The sequence below is a fragment of the Schistocerca nitens genome, chromosome 1, assembly GCF_023898315.1.
Source record: "Schistocerca nitens isolate TAMUIC-IGC-003100 chromosome 1, iqSchNite1.1, whole genome shotgun sequence".
Classification (NCBI taxonomy): Eukaryota; Metazoa; Arthropoda; class Insecta; order Orthoptera; family Acrididae; genus Schistocerca; species Schistocerca nitens.
In genome coordinates this window covers 1,059,319,991-1,059,343,827 of record NC_064614.1, presented here as the reverse complement: position 1 = coordinate 1,059,343,827, position 23,837 = coordinate 1,059,319,991, and the positions used below count along the sequence as shown (strand labels likewise).

At 42.5% G+C, this 23,837-nt stretch overlaps 1 protein-coding gene across 1 annotated transcript in view; it reads left to right on the top strand.

The window, feature by feature from the left end:
* LOC126197723 (inter-alpha-trypsin inhibitor heavy chain H4-like) overlaps positions 1-23,837 on the top strand; it is a 195,830-nt gene that overhangs the window by 37,694 nt on the left and 134,299 nt on the right. The window contains exons 2-3 of the mRNA XM_049934660.1: positions 16,986-17,152; positions 22,180-22,290. Coding sequence (XP_049790617.1) covers positions 16,986-17,152; positions 22,180-22,290 — 278 coding nt within the window. The remainder of the gene's footprint in view (positions 1-16,985; positions 17,153-22,179; positions 22,291-23,837) is intronic.

Here is a 23,837-nt window from a genome sequence, read left to right as displayed (position 1 = left end):
TAAGATATCCTGTTAAACAACCAAGGTCAGCTAAGAAATCGCAAAGACATGTCGGTATCCGTAAGAAAATAAGAGTTCAGACCTCAAAATCTAAAACTTAACTAATGTTCGCGAATTGAAGCTGAAGCTTGCCGGTTACATAGGGAGCCCAGAATTCTGTACAGCGAAACTGGCTTCAATTGCCTCATCTGTGTAGCACGTCCCAGAGCTGGTTGGCGGACTAGACACGAAGACGGCACTCAAAGTAAGCCACGAATTCAAATCGGCCACAAACATGCCCAGCAACCACTCGCCGAACTCCGTGCCATGGCGCTTGCACAAGTGCTCGCTTTCCTTGCCGGGCGGATGTTTCGTACCGTCCTCCTCGTGCCATTCCCACTCGTCATGGCACCACACTCTCCGACCCCATTAACAACATCGAGCAAAGATCTTAGTGGCCTCATACCGTAGGGACATCACACAGCGTATCGGGCCAGAGGCGCCAGGAATTCGAAAGGCGACGCCAGTAACTCCGTCTCGGCTGATAAACCGAGCACACATAAGATATGTGGCCCCTGAATCTGTAGTAGTTTGAATAACGGTGCCCAGTTACTTATTATAGCAGATAAATGTTATGAAATTGGTAGTTTTACGTCATTAGCACAGTAACTGTAAGTTGGGAAGCAAAGCTAGCTCAACAATTTGTATACGGGGTCCGAGGCCGATAGGGAGGGGGGGGGGGGCTAGAAACCAATCTATCAAGTGACTAAAATGCAGGCTGAATAGTTCTGTTACAACACAGTATGAAGAACACTATTAATTACGAGCATATGAAATATATTGTACATTGGTTGTTTTTAAGCAGACCCCGCAAATTTACGAGACAGTAACTATTGCGACCGACTTCAGTTTTTTGCAGGTAACTTCGGTACTGTACTGTACTGATATTTCAATAACACTGACATTAAAGCAAAGCACTTTAGATCTTTCCGTGTCAGTTACGCGTTTGTGAATCTTTAACTATCCTCCGTGAAAAACACATGATGTACTTCAAGAACAAAACTCACTGAATGATAAAGAAATCAAGTACTACACAAAAGTTGAAAATGTTGTTATAGAAATCAGATACTTTTCAGTTGAATATAATAGGACACTTGGGAATATCGCAGCCCTGGAAATGGGACCCTGTCCGGATACATGATGATAAACTATGGGTTTTCGACACAAAATTTAAAGAAAACAACATTGTTATTTGGATAAGAAAACAAATATCTGGTGCATGCTATTTTATAATACCCACCTGGTTATTTGAGACGAGGGTGGTGGTTGTGGCGATCTCCTCTGGATACTCCAAAAGGCGGCGAAAGTATTCATGGCTGTTGCTATATAACAAGTTCTTAAAATTTACTTCTTACAGTCAGAATTTCATACTACAAGGCTAACCAATGTATGCCGTGAATAAAGAGCCAAATATCTTCCATATTCGACGCGATGTTAAACAGTCTTGCTGCTCTTCTTACCTAGTTCAGCATACAAAATGCGATCAATTAGCATGCCAACCACCAAGTAACTTGTGGTACAATGAAGCCTTGAAGTTCAACTGCGAAATCCATCTTTTCTATTCCCGCCATGCGGGTATCATTGCAAAGCTACTTCCCTCCACGTTGTGCATGATTACAAACCGAAGTATCTTTTGCATGAATCAGTGTTAGAAGTAAAGTCTCAATACTTCCATTCTTTTACGTAACATTACTCTTAATTTTAAATCTATAGATTAATTACAATGACATAAGTAATTAATAAAAGATTTACATAGATGTTACATCAAAAAGCTTGGTGAAACAGAAGTCACATTTAGTAAAAGTAGACAACGAAGTTCGATAGTTCAACTGCAGATAACATCGATAATAACGTCATAGTTTGTCTTCTTAGATTACGGTTCCTGTGGGATAATCACATTTCTTTAAAATATGCAAAATTTCTCTAAAAGTTTTTAATTTGTTTTTAACGTTTGGTACATGCAACGTAGAGACACAACGAGATAGATGAACGCGGTAACACGCCACTTCCGGAATATGGGCAGGCCATCCTGGTACGGATCGAATCCGACTCGCGGATTAACGTCGACAGCTGGTGAGCCGGACAACCTTGAGGCGGCTTTTTAGGTGACTGCACACATCCACCTATGTAAAAACTTGGGTAGAACCCATGTCCCGTCTCAGATACATCTACACAGACACGTAGGGAACATTCTCACACTTGAACATCAGGCTTACTATAGAGACAGACAGATGGACCGCACGACCTCCGTCCCAGGGGATTGGTGACATCAGGAAAGAAATGTGGCCACCAACTGTCACTAACATTACCTCAACCCATATAACAGTGCCGACCCCGTAGAGAAAACTGGACTGGCAAAAGAAGCAGTAGAAGACGTACAGCCTATAACAGGAACGTGCGTTTAAACCAGTAGTGATTTCTGCAGATTAAAACCAGAGAGAAAACTTAGTCCTTAAGAACTATTCTACACAAGACAAATGAAAGATAAAGCTAGGAATAGAGGGAACTTCACCGGTTATAGGTTCAAAAGTCTATCAGAAATATCTATGCAGAACGGAGATTAATATGATTAGACTACCACATAAGGCAGAACTTGTAAGTAAGGGACAGTTAGACTGAGAAACGGTAAGTGAGAAATCAAAGACCTGCAGGGGAGAAAATTGATTAACAAGACTTAAGTGATACGATTTTCCCAACTACGAAACAAAAAGAAGCTGTCACTAATGAAAATAATCATGTTTGCGATAAATTTTGAAATGATTTCATGTACCTGCAAGTGTTCGTATGTCCACAAATTTTCGCGACGTAGAATTAATTCTTACTTCATCCACTCTTGTTGCAGTTACTTTTTATTGTAAAGCTTGAAGGGATGGATCAAAAGTAGAAAATTCACGCCAAAGATACGAGAGTAAAAGAAAAAAGATTTCAAATTTGGGTGAATCGAGAAAGAGAGCCTTTAGAAAGCTCGAATAAATCGTGCATTTTCAAACAATTTGGGTTTTAACAATAAAATATATGATATCCTATTATTTCATATTGGCCTCCTAAACGGCTCATGTTTGCTTCGCCACTCTTCTCATTAATGGAAAAACACATGACTTAGACGAACCTCAACAACACAGGCACATCACTTGTCTTGTCAGCAAGTGGCTTTCACAAAATTTCAGTACCGCGTTTCCGCGTTTTCACTTAAGGAGTAGCGCCACAGTGAAAGCTGTGATAACCGCAAGCGAAAAGGATGGACACAAGGTGGAAGTGTCAAACAAATGTTTTCTTCACGGCTGTAGTTTTTTGGGAAGATTTCCTCTCCTAGCGGTGATTTCTATACTATGCTCTTTATAGTGTCAGCAACGAATGATTGTGAAGGTAGTTGTGGCAATTAACTGTCATGTACTGATGAGTCAGTTACCTTTCAATATATCTTTAGATGTTACAGAGAATCTCACATACATTGTAAATGGACCATCGATTCCCCAAAACATTCTACGCTCTAAAATTTTCATTAAGCTCTTTTTCTTAAGCAAGATTTAGTTTTGAAACATCCCCTTAGAAAAAACTTATAAATGAGAGTGCTGTAAAACCTCTACGTTATTTGATTTTCAAACAGCTGAGCAAAACTGAACGTACTCAGACATTTCTCTCTTTATTTATTCTGATCAACACTAAACTGACACACAATATTTTTAGCGCAACGCAATCTGACTTCCAGTAATATATCAGTTCATGATTTCCATCTTTACAAATTTCCTTTTTCTGGCGGACACACCTCCAAGTCGTCTGCTTATAGTAACCTCTCAAAACTCCGCCATCTCTCTCTCCACACCCACCACTGCTGGCGGCTCACCTCCAACTGCGCAAGGCTACCCGGTTTCCACATCCAACTGCCCAACACTACAGTAGCAAATATTCCAACAATGCAAACCAGCCACAGACTGCACACAGCACAGTCAGTGATTTTCATACAGAGCGCTACGTGTCGTTAGCAACATAAAAACCTAAACAGCCTACTTGCAGTTTGATCCTGTGTCCTAGTTCCACCTATAAATATTACTGCAAGTAAATTATTCAGAAATGTGGAACATTGATATGAAAGGTGCTTCTGAAAGTTTCGTTGAAGGGGCCGATACCTGCATGATAAAGTTACAAATGCACACATCCATGTGCTCGTGGAGAAACATATCGAGAAGAGTTTCATATCATAGATCACACTAAGATGAAGCAGATTTTCTACTACGCCCAGTGCAAAGTACTACCTGCGAAAAGTTGTTTGATAGTCTGATGGAGCAGCGCATAAGCATAAAGGTTTACTATCAGCTTCTTATAACAACACCATGGACGTACGCACGTCGATGCATTGTATTGCTGGTGCGTATGTATGAAACAGAAATCGGGGGTAGAAGATACGTTTACACCTGATTTAAGTGCTGTTGTTGTTGTTGTGGTCTTCAGCCCTGAGACTGATTTGATGCAGCTCTCCATGCTACTCTATCCTGTGCAAGCTTCGTCATCTCCCAGTACTTACTGCAATCTACATCCTTCGAAATCTGCTTAGTGTATTCATCTCTTCGTCTCCCTCTACGATTTTTACCCTCCACGCTGCCCTACAATGCTAAATTGGTGATCCCTAGTTGCCTCAGAACATCTCCTAGCAACCGGTCCCTTCTTCTTGTCAAGTTGTGCCACAAACTCCTCTTCTCCCCAATTCTATTCAATACCTCCTCATGGGTTGTGTGATCTACCCACCTAATCTTCAGCATTCTTCTGTAGCACCACATTTCGAAAGCTTCTATTCTCTTCTTGTCCAAACTATTTATCGTCCATGTTTCACTTCTATACATGGCTACACTCCATACAAATACTTTCAGAGACGACTTCCTTGTCATTGCCAGTCTACATTTTATATCTTCTCTACTTCGACCATCATCAGTTATTTTGCTCCCCAAATAGCAAAACTCCTTTACCACTTTAAGTGTCTCATTTCCTAATCTAATTCCCTCAGCATCACCCGACTGATTTTAGTGCTACCAGGATGGAAAAGAAACGGCTAATAAGTCACGTTTGAGTCTAACGTAATCCTGCCTAAGGACCTAATTATTTCGGACTTCGAAAAACTGCAAAAGCTGCCGATACAAAATCGTTGACCTTTGAAAAAGATACAGGGGGTGAATAAAAATATGGAAATACCAAAACACAAGATATTACCATGCCTGATAAAGCTGTAGGGAACCTGTTAGCATTCAAAACAGCTTCCAGTCGCCTTGGAACGCATTAATACAGGTCCTGTATGGGTTTCAAGGGAGTCTTATACCAATGTTCTGGCAAAATAGAGGCACGTTCATGTAAAGGTGATAGAGGCGGACAGCGATCACGCACCCTTCTCTCCAAAGTAGACAGAAATGGTTCAATAATATCGAGACCTGGTGACTGTGGTGCCAACGGAAGATGCGAAGGTTCATCCTCGTGCTCATAAAACCAGCCGTGGACGATGCGGGCTGTGCGAACAAGGGCTCTGTCGTCTTGGAACACAGTATCACCATAAGGGAATAAATACTGCCCGTATGGACCTATTCAGCAAAAATTGTCGTATAATCCTTAGAAGTAATAGCATCTTGCAGAGTAGCCGTGGGGCCATGGAATACCACGACATGGCAATCCAAATCATCCCGAACCTACGCCAAGTTTCACTCTTAGGCATAAAGTCGGCCAGAACTTGGGTAAAATATATGGAACCGCGCGACCGCTACGGTCGCAGTTCGAATCTTGCCTCGGGCATGGATGTGTGTGATGTCCTTTGGTTATCTAGGTTTAAGTAGTTCTAAGTTCTAGGGTGCCGATGACCTTAGAAGTTAAGTCCCATATTGCTCAGAGCCATTTGAACCATTTTTGAACCACGTTTTCCCGTTACAGAAATTTTAATTGCCGATGAGTGGTTTGGAATTCCAATTTTCCATGCAATTTTCCATTTATGGAGCTCCTTTCGTGTTGTTTTGATACTGACAGGATCTACGAGTGCGACATTTAGATCTTCAGTGAGTTTTGCAGCTGTCGTCACGTTATTTTTCGTCAAATTCTCTTCAATGACCGTCAATCACGATGTCAACACACACTTTCGTTCGCGTTGTGACTTAGCGGATGACGTTTTTCCGCTCTTCATGCATACTGTATGCCACCTCTTGAAACACAAATATTTTGGCTACTTCGGTTACGAAGCACTCAACATAAGAGTACCAACAGTTTTCTCACTACAGAATTCACTTAGCTCCGATATAATGCATTCACAACGACACAGAATACAGTTCTGACCACGACTGACACTTTTAAGTGAGGACATTGCACAGCCGCCGTTCATGGTAACATACAACAGGTAGGCTTGGCTATAATCTGCATTTATGTTCAAGCATCCATTTCTCGTGGGTGTAGCTATACTTTTCTCCAACCACTGTGTGAGGAACTGGCAATCGAAGACTTTTCTAGTTCTCACGCACACACATGGAGAGGTCTCAACCACTGTTTCGTTGAACCCTTACAACGAGTCAGAATATATTTAATTAAAATGAAATACATTCAAAGATTCGAACTGTAGAAGAGATAATAGGCCAAACGACTGTCATCACAGGCCATTTCTGTGCATAATCAATGGGCTGGTAAACCTGAGAGACAAATTTCCCCACAAAAATAATTTTCTCCAAAATTCTGAAACAACCAAAGTCTTTCAAAGGAAAAAAGAAACCGTCGGATGAGAAAGTCCAGAAAATTTGAGACTGCAAATAACTTATTTATTAAAATAGTCCCTTGATGTCGCCTTCATTAAAAGGGAAGAAAGAGCTGTTACATTCAAACTTGATTCATGACATCATCATCATACAAGAACACTTTTTTATCAGCGACTCTGGATTGGTGTCAAAGTAAGAAATGAAATCCCTTCAGCTGCTCAGCAGTAAAACATCAGTAGAAGACAGTGCCGCCTCCACTGTAAAGATAGCGGCGCGAACTTTTTTTTTTCAGTTGAGGCACACCGAATAAAGAAACAAAACCGATGGAGACATGCTCTCCAGCCACCCAGAAGAAGTTACTTGTCTCTGCCAGTTGGTCAAGGTTCACTGAGATCAGTGTAGACGTCTGCAGCCATCTTGGTAACAACATGTGCAGCATTACCTGTGAGTCAGACGTCTACTGGAAGCTCACAATAGTAATCCAGTTGTATCGCAGTAACGTGCATCCAATTTCCACAACAATACTCATTCCCACCCGGTTCTGCAAGCAACCTAGTACAAGCACGCCGATGGTGCAGCTGGGCGCCAGAGTTGTAAAACTTTGGCAGCGTCTGCACGCAGATGACAGTATCTCGTCTTTCGCCAGCTATATCTGTAAAGTTGCGCAGCTTCTGCAAATACAGAAGCTTCTCAATCATTTTCACGACCATCTCTTTTCATACCAGCCTTGTACTTGCAGTAGTCATTCCCAGCGTCTACTGTATGCTTAATTGTATCTTGACACGAGAGGCCAATCAATGGAACGATAGAGAAGCGTGTGCTTGCCTATATTGGCATCCTTCCACTCACAGTAGCCAGTCTCATCTATACGTAAATCCAGTTAGGTTCCCCAAGTCTATTGCCAACCAACCTGAGTTCACGTTAATGAAATGTTACACAGTTGAAGTTTATATGTTTGTTCTCTCTTGGTCTTGATATTAGTTAATAAAACTCTTTGTGATACTTTTCAGTGACACCCTCTCTCATTCCCCATGAAGTCATTTATTTTGTTGTGGGTTTGAAGTAATTAAATCAGTGTTATGCCTAGTTAGCCAACTCAGGAGTGATCCACACACAGTTCACTGTTTAATGTCAGATTTCCTTGCGTTATCAATAAATGTGGTACCTCTTTGGTAAGGTGTTCATGATCTTTTAGTCGTTTGGCAGATAGGGAACTGCCGCCAACATTAGTTTGCACCCTCCACTCATCTCCAAACTGAGGGAACCCAATCAGCTCTGGGAACAATGCTGCAAATTGTGAGCTCTGCTTGCACTCCACTTGCAAGACCAGCAACCTTCATTACCTCCGACAGCAGCCGGTATGAAATGAGGATGGCCTCAGAATCCGTAGCTCGGACGTCGTTGGTGCCAATGTGAGCTGCTACATACAGATTATTGCACCCTGCATGCTCCACATTTCGGTTGAGGCCCCCTGGCTGACATAACAAGTGCACACTGGCTTTCTTACCATTTCCCTAAAAGCTCAAAAATTCTATTATCGAAATATCTACTGTAAAATAAGAGCCCTGATATTGAACGATTAAGAGCAAAGGCGGATGTTTCAGCTCTAGTTCAGCTGATAAATCGCAGAAAACAGTGATAGAATTGCTATAACGTTCGCGATCATCGACAGCAGTCAACCATCCGAGTTTTTTCATGATACCAATGTACACATCCTTTGTGGTCAATTCACCTTAGAAATTCCACATTCGATATTTGCCCAAATGTTCATAGCCAAACGAAGGGCGTGGAATGGGCAAATGGGGTATCGAAGTCCCAGCGAAAGTCAAGTTTTGCAAACAAAGATTCAAATTATTGGAAGAAATCCGGGTAATTAATAAAAACTTAAATAACGAGCAACGAGAAATTGAATGATGGGTTCTCAAATTGACCAGCATGAGGCCAAGTTTTGTAAAATCAGTATTTAACTGCTTGAAAATAACCGTAGTAGTTAAGAAAAACTTATTTATTTATTTGAAGGAAAACTGAAATGTTATAGCCATAGTGCTACTGCCTGCGTAAATGAAGTGTCAAAAAAATCAAATCACGGCGTAAATTGAATCTTCTCTCTTTTCCCTCATCCATTTTCTTGTAACAATAGTAATCGACATGTAAATATACTATATTTCAAGCTTTCTGAACAATGCTTGAAAAAGTTAAGAAAAAACAGTGAAATATTTTGTGAAATAATTTGTCTTAAAGTAAGAAAAATATAGATTAGAGCAATATTTGACACGCCATTGAATGATGTCGAAATTATGTACAGAAAACGGTATGCTGATTGAGAATTTTAAGCTCAGTACTCAGCTTAGAATCTTGGAATTTTAAACGGTAGCACAGAATAACTGTCTGGTGGAATTTAACTCAGTGGTCTTCTTGCGCCATTGACATATGACCATCTCAGCTGTTGTCATTCTGCAGTACTTCATGTGATTCCCTAACCTATATTTTTTCTTGCTTTTAGATAACTTATATCACGAAACATTTGACTGGTTATTTTAGCTTGTATTTTCATCTATTAATCTCGGTGGGAGTGGTGCTGAAGCAACGCTACAAAATTGTGCAGGGTTTCAGTCCTAGAACATACCGAACACGAGTTACAATCCAGCAACAATTCTTTGGTTCCATCCTACTGCACATCAGGGCTTCCTCCAAACCTCCCCACTTTCCTTCCCCTCAAACTTCCTCCATCTATTTTCTCCTTATTCAATATATGGCCTTGTCTCCATCGAAGTTTCGCGCAGCATTTCTGTTTCCTACCATTTAACCTCCACATCACAGCCCCTTGAACCTTTATTTGGCAGCCGCTGTGGACGAGCAGTTCTAGGCGCTTCAGTCTGGAACCACGCGGCTGCTACGGTCGCAGATTCGAATCCTGCCTCGGGCACGGATGTGTGTGATGTCCTTGGGTTAGTTAGGTTTAAGTAGTTCTAAGTCTGGGGGACTGAAGACCTCAGATGTTAAGTCCCATAGTGCTTAGAGCCATTTGAACCAATTGAACCTTTATTTACACCCATATCCTAGGACCTTCCAAAAATTCTAACCTGCCCTCTCCTAGCCCTATTTTTTGCCACTATAGGTTCTTTCAAAACTAATTTATGGGCAATGCTCTCTTTCTAAGATTTTCCTCCTTCTTCCTCTGTTCCTGTTAAAAAACGAGCAGGGAAGTCAACAGCCATATTTTTTAGATAGCATCAATGAAAATAATTACTTTAATATAAAAACACATGTAAATATCTCACACTCGAATCAAATTCAATCAACCCATGTAACTGAAAGCTTTTCCACTGAATGCTGCTGATAACCCACCACTGCCTTTTAGAGAGGTGAGGAGAGGTGAAACAACAATAAAGATAAAAACAGGCGCCAATTGTGAAAGGCTTCAATGACAAATAAACATAGCAGGTATGAGAAGGGGTGCTACTAGTTTGACCCAGAGAAGGGTAGACAGTTGACAACGATCCACATCGCATTTCCACCGATATCAAAACATGTGAAGTACATCCATAAAGGTTGCTTAAAGTCTGTTGTGGCCAACAAAGTTTACTTGGTAGACAAACAGAATTTTTTTGCTGCATTCTATTTTTAATACAACATTAACTGAACTGCTTCGACGCTCCTTATAGAGTTCATTTGCGTTTTATGTCCAAATTTCGTCGATTAGTCTAATGAAGAAGTATGGCCAAAATTCCAGGAACATTTCTTACACATAAGAAACAAAATGTTATACACACCTTGATCTGGAAGTGTTTTATATTCGTGATACAACCCTTTTGTGGTATATTAACGGTAAGGAAACACAGGAATTCTTGAATCATACGTTAAAAATGCCCCCGTCACTATTAATCCACGCATCAGTCCACCGTCATGTTGCATCCTGAATGCGCTAATTCATCCCTGAAGTATTGCCCATGATTTCACAGTCTTTCACTAGGCCACAAAGACTCTTTGCATCTTGTACCGGACTCTGGTGTACAAGAGCGTTCAGGTACTTGAATGTCTAGTGGATTTACCTTCCGAGAAGAGGCCAGAGAATTGGTCTGCCTCTACCAATCTATCTGTCACTGTGTGTGTTACTTAGAAACCGATACATATTAACACTGAAATAAGGATGAACTTCCTCGTGCATTAAGTAAATGTTTCGCTGCAGTGGTAAAAGCGCATCTTCTAGGAAAACAGGTGAAGTACCTCTAAGAAAGCATTCACTTTTCAGTCTTTGTGAAAATATCTAGGAGTCAACAAACATTCAACCAGACGTAACCAAGAGGACATCTTGAATGTTTCAATGCAGAAAGAGATTCATGTGGCATTCTTGTAATTCTATTCCCATGTGTTTCTACATATTAATACATCACAAAATGTTTAGGAACATAATTCTAAAATAGAGCCAAAGCGTTTCTGGGGCGATACCCATATATTTCTCTCTTTGTGAGTATAATTTTATTATGCCATATCAGCATTACGGTTTATACTAAGCGTAGTCATTAAGCTATAATCACTCTGAAAAAAATCGAGCTGCGACCATGAAAGATGATGACATATCCTTCAGTGAGCAATTTTCCCAAACGATGACTGACATGGTGGAGACCTCGTGTGTAGGAATCAGCTTTCCGACAGTTTAGGAAACGCTCCATCAAGAAATCTACGTCGTCGTCATTCTGGAAATGCTTGACACCCAATGGTTTCTTCGTATAAGGAGAGAGGGAGAAGTAGCTGGATACGATGTCAAGATGACCACATTTTGATTACTGAAGGAAGCAGTATGTGTGATTGTGTCTTGTGTATAATGATCTGGTTCTTTGGAAAGAGTAGGGGAAAGGATTAATAAAGTTTTGACACTTTGGGAAACACTCATACAGTTTGTAGTAGTACGAAACAGAGAAGATCCCTCCCCTAGCAGGTGAACATTCCCCTCCGTCAAGCCTTAATTCAAATTTTGTACCTTTTCACTTTAAAAAAAATTGGTTCATTTTTAGAAGACGTCTATTACAACAAAACTGGTTTTGCATTTAGAGAACTTTCTGAATACCTGTTAAATACAAACATAACATTTTGTTTATAATGTCAGTGAATATGGGATAGTAACATTTCGTAAATGTCTCCAAACCCTCCATCCGTAACAAAGAACTTCGCTTCGTTATTGTCAATATTTCTTTTAGGTACTTAACAGAAAAGACCGTATAATAAAGATTTGTTTTGTTTTTCTCATGCTTCCACTGTTATCAAACAGACATAGGTGTGCTAGGCAATTCGTACGCGAACCACTCTTTTAACTCATCAGGTGAATGAATCGTTTACAATATTCTCTGTCAAGTCTCATAGTTGACATGCAGCTATGCTGGACCACTTATGCGTCAGAGGTTCAGATTTTGTAGACTAAGTTCCTATTGTTTGAAGAAAATGTTCACCAACGCACACAACTTCGTAGAGCTTTACGTCCTCAGACGACGGTGTTGTTGCAGCCATAAGTGAAATATTTTACGAATTTTTTCACGAATTTCTGTTTTCCCACTTATCAGTCAAAATGTTGGTGATTGGAGACAGAACGTACACTGCAGCACTGTTCCTTTGCTTAACACATGTGATTGGCTTTTGGTATATCACAAATCCAACTGTTCACCACACTGTCTGTGAAACTTCTTCCATGTGAAACACCCCCAACAAAATGGCTCTGAGCACTATGCGACTTAACTTCTGAGGTCATCAGTCGCCTAGAACTTAGAACTAATGAAACCTAACTAACCTAAGGACATCACACACATCCATGCCCGAGGCAGGATTCGAACCTGCGACCGTTGCGGTCGCTCGGCTCCAGACTGTAGCGCCTAGAACCGCATGGCCACTCCGGCCGGCAAACACCCCCAACACTCTTCAAGTTCTTCATATAATAGTTTTTAGAGCGGTTTTGTTGTTCAAGATCTAAGTCACTTTTTCAGCACATATGCAACAGCCTTCTTTGAAATTGAATGGATAAGAGGAAGACAACCCTTAAACTTCTGTCATCTACATGTGCAGCTTTCCGGTTAATTAGTTTCTTTGTATTACGTCGCTTAATACACTCCTGGAAATGGAAAATAGAACACATTGACACCGGTGTGTCAGACCCACCATACTTGCTCCGGACACTGCGAGAGGACTGCACAAGCAATGATCACACGCACGGCACAGCGGACACACCAGGAACCGCGGTGTTGGCCGTCGAATGGCGCTAGCTGCGCAGCATTTGTGCACCGCCGCCGTCAGTGTCAGCCAGTTTGCCGTGGCATACGGAGCTCCATCGCAGTCTTTAACACTGGTAGCATGCCGCGACAGCGTGGACGTGAACCGTATGTGCAGTTGACGGACTTTGAGCGAGGGCGTATAGTGGGCATGCGGGAGGCCGGGTGGACGTACCGCCGAATTGCTCAACACGTGGGGCGTGAGGTCTCCACAGTACATCGATGTTGTCGCCAGTGGTCGGCGGAAGGTGCACGTGCCCGTCGACCTGGGACCGGACCGCAGCGACGCACGGATGCACGCCAAGACCGTAGGATCCTACGCAGTGCCGTAGGGGACCGCACCGCCACTTCCCAGCAAATTAGGGACACTGTTGCTCCTGGGGGATCGGCGAGGACCATTCGCAACCGTCTCCATGAAGCTGGGCTACGGTCCCGCACACCGTGAGGCCGTCTTCCGCTCACGCCCCAACATCGTGCAGCCCGCCTCCAGTGGTGTCGCGACAGGCGTGAATGGAGGGACGAATGAAGACGTGTCGTCTTCAGCGATGAGAGTCGCTTCTGCCTTGGTGCCAATGATGGTCGTATGCGTGTTTGGCGCCGTGCAGGTGAGCGCCACAATCAGGACTGCATACGACGGAGGCACACAGGGCCAACACCCGGCATCATGGTGTGGGGAGCGATCTCCTACACTGGCCGTACACCACTGGTGATCGTCGAGGGGACACTGAATAGTGCACGGTACATCCAAACCGTCATCGAACCCATCGTTCTACCATTCCTAGACCGGCAAGGGAACTTGCTGTTCCAACAGGACAATGCACGTCCGCATGTATCCCGTGCCACCCAACGTGCTCTAGAAGGTGTAAGTCAACTACCCTGACCAGCAAGATCTCCGGATCTGTCCCCCATTGAGCATGTTTGGGACTGGATGAAGCGTCGTCTCACGCGGTCTGCACGTCCAGCACGAACGCTGGTCCAACTGAGGCGCCAGGTGGAAATGGCATGGCAAGCCGTTCCACAGGACTACATCCAGCATCTCTACGATCGTCTCCATGGGAGAATAGCAGCCTGCATTGCTGCGAAAGGTGGATATACACTGTACTAGTGCCGACATTGTGCATGCTCTGTTGCCTGTGTCTATGTGCCTGTGGTTCTGTCAGTGTGATCATGTGATGTATCTGACCCCAGGAATGTGTCAATAAAGTTTCCCCTTCCTGGGACAATGAATTCACGGTGTTCTTATTTCAATTTCCAGGAGTGTACTTTCACATCGACATACCTTTATTCACTTCAATCATTTCAACGTTTTGTAGAAGAGTGATGAGCCTCATCCTTCCGGTCCTTGCCGATACGTGTCAAAGTTTCCAACTCCTTATTCATTTTTGATAGCTCCCTTTCTGGAACAGATTTAGTGCAAATGAAACATGTGATAGACTCCAGTGTTATTCATCTCTGACTCCACAGAAAAGGTAGTAAGAAGAAATAATACCGGAACTGTCTCGCATGGCTTACGTAAGTACACAATGCAATCTGAATTAAACTGGAGACGTACAGCTGTAAACGGCAACGACAGTGGTAGGGGGTCGGTGAGTGAATGGGAACGTAACCGTTTTCATCGTTGGGCGGCTAACCCCGATGTCAGCAACACTGAACTAGGACTGTTGATATTTTTAAAAATATGGGGAATCCAATGTATCGATATTTTAAATGGTATCAAAATGGCCCTCAAAATATCGTAAGAGGTTTCGCTACAAAGATATATCACGGAAAAAATATCGATGTACCGGAAAAAAGTCGGCTGTACATTGTAAATATACTGCCAGTTACAGAGCTGTATATTTAAGTATTCATTTATTATTAGATATTCTGTACATCAACAAGCTATCTGCCTGCTCATTTCCCTCAGAGCAAGCATTGAAATGAAAAGGTGCACTTTAACGCTTGGCGATTACTACATTGCTAACCATGGTGACTGCAGGTAAGTGTCGCAATAAAATGTCAGGTTACCCTCCATTCAGAGGCTGTTGCATGCAGCGACTGTTATTTTTACTTGTAAATAATAGATTTCAGCTATGTCATCCTTTGGAATTTTTATTGGCAGATCTAGATTTAAGCTAGAAACTAGCCATTCTCAATGCACTATCATTATTGATCAATGCATGTAATGCCTGTTGGTCGGGCTTCATCCGCAGTTCATTGAGTATTCAATGAACTGTGGATGAAGCCCGACCAACAGGCATTACATGCATTGATCAATAATGATAGTGCATTGAGAATGGCTAGTTGATCAATAATGATAGTGCATTGAGAATGGCTAGTTTCTAGCTTAAATCTAGATCTGCCAATAAAAATTCCAAAGGACGACTGATAGCTGAAATCTATTATTTGCAAACAATAGAAGGTGTCCGATGTGTCCGTCGTTCGGTTTCGTCACATGTCGGATTTGTCTGGAACACCTCATGTCGACTTCCTTGCTTTTCGTTTCTGCAAACGCCAGCGACATGGCAGTTGAAGTGTCGTAATCTTCTTTGTGCCATTTATACTTATTTCAGATAGTCAAAGAGAAAGACGGGACCTGCTGAAAGCTCAAAAAGTAGTATGACTTATTCTCACAGTGAAAATAAAATAACGTTCTACTGCAATTTCAAAACATTGCAAAAAAAAATACTGTATAATAAAAATATCGCCACTAGATAAGCCAATTTGACGTCAGTATATCGATATTCGGCCAATATTGTCAGAGTCCATCGATATTCTATGGTGAAATATCGACATAACGATATATCGATATCTCATTAGTCCTTATACTAAACAAGCAAAATAAATTTTTTTCAAGTTGAAAAATGTTGAAAATAATCGAAATCTTCCCATATAATTTATTACCATTTTTATTTACATAAGTAATCACAATCATCCCTAACTATTCCTAACTATTTGTATAGCTTAAATTATGGACGAAACATTTTTGTATAGAAATTAGCAGGAAGTATTACTTGTAATTACAGTTACCTTCTAAAAATGAACCATTTGTGCAATTTTTTTTAAAAATAGAAGAAATTTACTTGCGGTGGGGGCAAAAGAGGGTCGGATCTTCCATACGGATGGGGGAGGGTGGGAGGAAGAAACTTTCCTGTTTCTTACTACTATACTCATATGAGTATTTTTACGAATATTCTATACTTTATAAGCTATCTCCCACATTTGCTGTTTTTTGACTAATTTGCCTGCGGTATTTGGACAGCCCCCGGTAATCTCGTCAGGAAATTTCTATAGTACGCACCTGCGAGGATTCACCCCTTGGAAGCACTTCGCGGCAATCCCCCAGCCCCCCCCCCCTCCAAAAAAAAACAGCATTACTTTCCCCTTGTCACTCGGTGACAAGCAGCACTCGAGCATTGCAGTGAGTCAGCGGCTGGATAGTTCTAACAGTGCTGCATGTCCACTCCTCTCTTCGTTTCGCGGGCCTTTTGAATAGCCTTCAACATTCGCGGAACTCAGCAGTTGGTGAAGTTAGTCCTGTTAAAAATTCCATGCGAAAAGTTGAAATCTGACACCTGACTGATTTTCACTTTTCCCGCTATCGCCTCGATTGTGATACGCTGGACTTCCATCACCAGTGTCTCACCTGGTCGTCACAGAGAGACGGTTTACCACTTTGTTGTCGTCATGTCATAACTATACATTACTGACGTACAGCTTTACCAAAGCAGCACTGATTATTGCAGCGTTGTTCGGATGCAGATACTTCACTTTAACAACGGACAGCGCTATTATGTTTTGGTTTATCTACTGCGTGCTACAGTATGGTGGCGTGGGGATTTCAGTGTGTACCTGGACTGCAGACTTGTAACTGCAAACAAATTAGCTATGTAAATTTCCTCTTTCAGTGTGATAATAAAGCCTTCTGACTACCCCTCGTAACGTACGACGCGCCAGATTGCAGAAGTTAATCGTTATTTTTGCCTTTAATTTCCAGGGGTTTCGTCGTCCCGATGTATACAGCGTACGCGTCTTCTCCGAGGTTCGCAACCGGTACGCCAAGACGCTGATGACCACCAGAGTGGCCAACCCAGCGCGGCGCGCGCAAGAGATAACCTTTGACGCCGTGCTGCCTGACAAGGCCTTCATCTCTGGATTCGTCATGTGAGTCCACTGAAGCAGCATAAGCTGCCGACGCCGCTCGCTTCTCCACCTTGTATGGTCCCCGTCGTCTTTGCTACATACTGCGTGTAGCGAAAAAAACGGATGATTACTTCTTTTCGGTTTTTTATTCGTATTGTTTTCTGTAGTAAAGGTAGAAACTGAACAAAGAATGAAAAATTTTTGGCTTTCTCAGTTTCAAGATACATAGAATCAAAATATTAAATTAAATAGGCAAATAAAAGAAAACTTAATCGGTCTACCAGTCTCTGCTGTTCTCGAAAGTGGTGAACGTTTGAATGCTAGAAAGAAAATCACGAATATTCTCGTATTGAAGTTAATGTTTCTAAACTCTGCTCAAAAATCATGTTGTAACGGGGGATCATACCACTATTTGAGCATTACGAATAGTCAGTGCTAAAGGGTGAAAACTGAGATTGAAGAACTCTATTTTTTGTATTAATTTCTCTGTTTTCAAGCACTACAGGCAAATAAATTTTCGGGAAACGTTCAACTATTTACCAGATGAAACCCCTTTCATTTTGTAATAACAGGGTGTATACGTGGACACAGGCAGCAGATCAGCTACTTTCTACTTTTATAGTATATTATGGATCAACGGTTGTTAAGTTACATCTGTTATAAAAGAGCCGGCCAGTGTGGCCGAGCGGTTCTAGGCGCTACGATCTGGAACCGCACGACCGCTACGGTCGCAGGTTCGAATCCTGCCTCGGGCATGGAAGTGTGTGATGTCCTTAGGTTAGTTGAGTTTAAGTAGCTCTAAGTTCTAGGGGACTCATGACCTCACAAGTTAAGCCCCATAGTGCTCAGAGCCATTTGAACCATTTTTGTCATAAAAGAGGCTAAACAAATACCAAAAAATACCAGTTATTCAGAACTAATTTATCGGTATTTGTTTTAACCAGTCGGTTTTCCTGTTTCTAGTCCTGCAGTGGTAAACAGTTCCTCTCCTCACTCACTTCTGCAAGAGGCTGCAATACTAGCCGTATGAAAATATTGCCTTATAAGTAGACCCCAGTGTTAACGTTGTTCTGCTATTTTTCGTTGTTCACCATTTATAAACTGACATTTCCATTTACTTCCGTATTCTAACACTAGTGTGAAAAGGGAAAATTCTAGTGGAATGCACATACACACACATGACACCCGTGTTGTAAACAAGAGAGTAACTAAAAAGCCCTAGAGTCGGCGAAGCTTTAAATGCATGAAGAGAAACGGGTGTCATGACGAAAAAATACTTTCAGTGCTGTATGCACAGAGCCAATATTAATAAACCGCTTAAACCTCAACCTCATATATCATGGACACACAAATAGGCAGTGTGACCAATACTGTTGTGAAAGCTTCAGTACGCTGAGAATAAGAGGTGATCTATAATACTTACAGCACTCGAATCTCGTCCGTTTGCAACTGCAATTTTGACGCATTTATATTCTTGAAAATGTATTTACAACGAACAATGGAGGAGGAGAAACAGGAAGAGATTAGGTTTTAACGTCCCGTCGACAACGAGGTCATTAGAGACAGAGCACATGCTTAGATTAGGGAAGAATTCGGGAGGAAGTCGACCGTGCCCTTTCAAGGGAACCATCCCGGCAGTTGCCTGAAGAGATCTAGTGAAATTAAGGAAAACCTAAATCAAGATTGCGGACGCGAGGTTGAACCGTTGTCCTTTCGAATGCGAGTCCAGTGTGCTGACCACTGTACGATATCGCTCGGTTTTTAGAACAGTGCATACTTTTTTGCTATAAAGTGAGTCACAAAGCACACCCCACTAGTTGCCACATTCCTACCGTGCACATTCTTCTCAGGTGCTGACAGTACAGTACAACAACGTCTTACACGCCCCAAAACCGTGGAATTCATCTCTTGGACCACAGTATAATGTTGGACCACAGCATAACAGTCAACCTAGCACATTTTATACGTGGGACAAGTTTCATTTTGAGTGTACTTGGTCAAGGGAAACTGCTCCGACATGGAACAACACACGGTTAGCACAATGTACGTGAGGTGTCGATTGACAGAGGTCTGTACGACTGTGGAAATCCGCAGATACGTATGTCGTATATCAGAAGATACCTGCAGTAATATTCATTTTGCGGATACAACCCTGAACCACTGCAGACATCCTTGGGTCTACCAGTAGATGTCTGCAAAATAAATTACTTTGTGGTTTAAAGTTACAAACTAGCTAATATTACGATTTCCGTGTATTTTTATCGCTAAAGTCATTATTAATACCGACAGCAACGGATTGCAGCTAATTGGCCTGAATGAGCAGTGCGAGGATGTGGCAGCTGCTTTGTTGACATTTAGTAAGGCTAAAGATGGCGACGTGACGATTTCCTGATTTTCTACACAGCTACACTTACGTTCTATTTCTATCGTGTTTTGTTTAAATTAACAGTGAACACTTATGTAACTATCAACAGCTGCCACAAAACGATATTAAGGCTGTTCTAAGACACTCCATCCATTTTAATAATGAAAACGTGATCCAAGTAAACTGTATTCTTTTTATTATCTATGTGATTGGCCAATTTCAACACCTGGGTCATTTTTAAACACGTATCTCAAGCTTTCAGTTTTATTTTACGTTGTAATACATCACAAGTGCATGTGGACAGGAGTACGTCGTACCTCTGTGCATATGTGACACATTGGGATTTTTGCTTATTGGTGTGACCCCTATTTGTGTACAATGTAACTTTCGACATAGCATCAGTTATGTTATTAATTTTTCTCTTAGATAGTGCACAATATAACGCTTATTACACAGAGGAGTGTATCATTTTAACATTATTTAACCTGATGATTAATTAATGTTCATTTGATAGACGAACTACATGAATAACATTTAATATCATGTTGCGATACCTGGTAACAGGAGTTCATTTGACTTGCCAATGTTGATGGAAATATTGTACAGAAAACTTCACAATATCTGTCGAGATAGTTGCGATGGAAAACTGTAACTTAAGGAACGTATGAAGAACATGAGAGACCATGTTGTATTTAAATCTGGTCACGATCGGCCGCTACGTTCTTAGTCTATGGAATTCAAATTACGAAGTCCGACTTCAGCTGACGAAACTTCAGGCCAGGCACTAGCATACTGCCAGAGTTCCAACCTACCGATCAGACTAGAGGGCTTCACAAAACTTGTAATAACAGGCTTGTGGATGAGGACAAGAAACACGCAGATGCGGATTGTATTTTTCTTATTCGTGCAGACGTGTAGCGATGGAACGTAGTCTGCAATGCGGATAGGAGCATTTAACTACACTACTGGCCAAGAAGAAATGCATATGATAAAACATTGGACAAATATATTATACTAGAACTGAGATGTGATTAGATTTTCACGCAATTTGGGTGCATAGATCTTGAAAAATCAGTACCCAGAACAACCACCTCTAGCCGTAATAACGGCCTTGATACGCCTGGGTATTGAGTCAAACAGAGCTAGGATGGCGTGTGCATGTACAGCTGCCCATGCAGCTTCAACACGATACCACAGTTCATCAAGAGTAGTGACTGGCGTATTGTGACGAGCCAGTTGCTCGACCACCATTGACCAGACGTTTTCAATTGGTGAGAGATCTGCAGAATGTGCTGGCAGGGCAGCAGTCGAACATTTTCTGTATCCAGAAAGGCCCGTACGGGGCCTGCAACACGCGGTCATGCATTATCCTGCTGAAATGTAGGGTTTCGCAGGGATCGAATGAAGGGTAGAGCCACGGGGATCGTAACACATCTGAAATGTAACGTCCACTGTTCGAAGTGCCGTCAACGCGAACAAGAGGTGACCGAGACGTGTAACCAATGGCACCCCGTAACATCACGCGGGTGATATGCCAGTACAGCGATGACGAATACGCGCTTCCAATGTGCGTTCCCCGCGATGTCGCCAAACACGGACGCGACCATCATGATGCTGTAAACAGAACCTGGATCCATCCCAAAAAATTAAGTTTTGCCATTCGTGCACCCAGGTTCGTCGTTGAGTACACCATCGCAGGCGCTCCTGTCTGTGATGCAGCGTCAAGGGTAACCGCAGCCACGGTCTCCAAGCTGATATGATAGTCCATGCTGCTACAAACGTCGTCGAACTGTTGGTGCAGATGGTTGTTGTCTTGCAAACGTCCCCATCTGTTGACTCAGGGATCGAGACGTGGCTGCACGATCCGTTACAGCCATGCGGATAAGATGCCTGTCATCTCGACTGCTAGTGATACGAGGCCGTTGGGATCCAGCACGGCGTTGCGTATTACCTTCCTGATCCCACCGATTCCATATTCTGCTAACAGTCATTGGATCTCGACCGATGCGAGCAGCAATGTCGCGATACGATGAACCGCAGTCGCGATGGGCTACAATCCGACCTTTATCAAAGTCGGAAACGTGATGGCACGCATTTCTCCTCCTTACATGAGGCATCACAACAACGTTTCACCCGGCAACGCCGGTCAACTGCTGTTTGTGTATGAGAAATCGGTTGGAAACTTTCCTCATGTCAGCACGTTGTAGGTGTCACCACCGTCGCCAACCTTGTGTGAATGCTCTGAAAAGCTAGTCGCCGGCCACGGTGGCCGAGCGGTTCTAGGCGCTCAGTCAGGAACCACGCGACTGCTACGGTCGCAGGTTCGAATCCTGCCTCGGGCATGGATGTGTGTGCTGTCCTTAGGTTAGTTAGGTTTAAGTAGTTCTAAGTTCTAGGGGACTGATGACCACAGATGTTAAGTCCCATAGTGCTCAGAGCCATTTTTTTGAAAAGCTAGTCATTTCCATATCACGGCATCTTCTTCCTGTCGGTTAAATTTCGCGTCTGTAGCACGTCATCTTAGTGGTGTAGGAATTTTAAAGGCCAGTAGTGTACATTACCGATTAAAGGAGAAGCAATTCTGAGAAGTAATGATCCAACTAGCATTATGTTCGTCTATAATCTTACGAACTTTCAATAAATTGCATGGCATTAATAGTTTGTGACACCAGTGTTGTTGCAGTGAGATGGACGGTAAAGCGTACCACGCGTACGTGAAGGGCAAAGAGGAGGCACGCAGAGAATACCATGATGCGGTGGCGCAGGGTCGCGGAGCAGCGCACGTGGCCGTCAGGTAAGTCTCTGGTCCACGTGGTGCCTAAGACCAGCAGTTGTCAGCCTGTAATACAGTCTGTTGTTGAATATAAACACAGAACAGTGTGTCTAGTCACTTTTTAAATATTTATTTTTTACCCAAAAAACTAGTTTTCGAGCCTTCTCAGGCTCATAATCAGATGGGACATGCAGCGTATAGGTTACATCTTTAATTTCATAGCGCGGTGGTATGCCTCTGTGATAATAAGATAGAAAACACTTTAAGGTTTCGTCACGAATGGTAATTATACGTCAAGTTGTGCTCAGAAATGAATTCCATTATTTACTGTAGAATGGTCAATATTTTAACTGTCTGTTGACTACGTATTGGTCACCATAAATACGTTGTACAACTCTGGTATATTACCAAGATCTCCTCTATAAATCGCAACGTTTCTCTCTCAGAAACAGGTGTCTTGCTTTTGTGTGCATAGTATAATTGATATGTGGCAAATACAGTATATTGATCTATAACGCTGTTAATATGATTCTTGGCGGACTTAAATTAAAATGCAGGCTGCCATATGGACACTAAATACAATACTGCCCTCGTAAATAGTGGAATTCGTTTTTCTCACATCATTGTTACTCATGATGATACACTAATCTGCTTCCTATCTTCTTGTCACGTAGCCAGCTCCCACCATGAATCTAAACTGTACATAGTCTAAAAGCTTAAATAAGCTTAAACAATTAGTTATTAAATGGTGAAACTAGACAAATAGCAGTACTGGCAGCTATGTATACTACCAGTATACAGTCAGACGTAAACAGCTAGTCACATATAATAAGGATAGCGGTTCACAGAATATTGTCAAAAACTACACTGATGCTCATAAAATGACGATAATTGCAGAATGTGGTGCCACGCAACGTGACACTACACGAAACTGGCGCTAATAGCATAGTCACATAGGGAACACACACGACACAGATCTGTAAGTCCACGGTATTGGTGATAAACTGAGAAAACCGTCCCGAAATACATGTGCTACAAAACACAAGTACACAGGCCGCACAACGGGTTGGTGGCATACTCTGGATCAGGTGGTCGAGCAGCTGCTGGGGTATAGCCTCCCATTCCTGCACCAGTGCCTGTCGGAGCTCCTGAAGTGTCGCAGGGGTTTGAAGACGTGCAGCGATACGTCGACCAACAGCATCCCAGACGTGCTCAATGGGGTTTAGGTCTGGAGAACAGGCAGGCCACTCCATTCGCCTGATATCTTCTGTTTACAGGTACTCCTCCATGATGGCAGCTCGATGGGGTCGTGCGTTATCATCCATCAGGAGGAAGGTGGGACCCACTGCACCCCAGAAAAGGTGAACATATTGGTGCAAAATGACGTCCCGATACACCTGACCTGTTACAGTTCCTCTGTCAAAGACATGCAGGGGTGTACGTGCACCAATCATAATCCCACCCCACACCATCAAACCACGACCATCATACAGGTCCCTTTCAAGGACATTAAGGGGTTAGTATCTGGTTCCTGGTTCACGCCAGATGAAAACCCGGCGAGAATCACT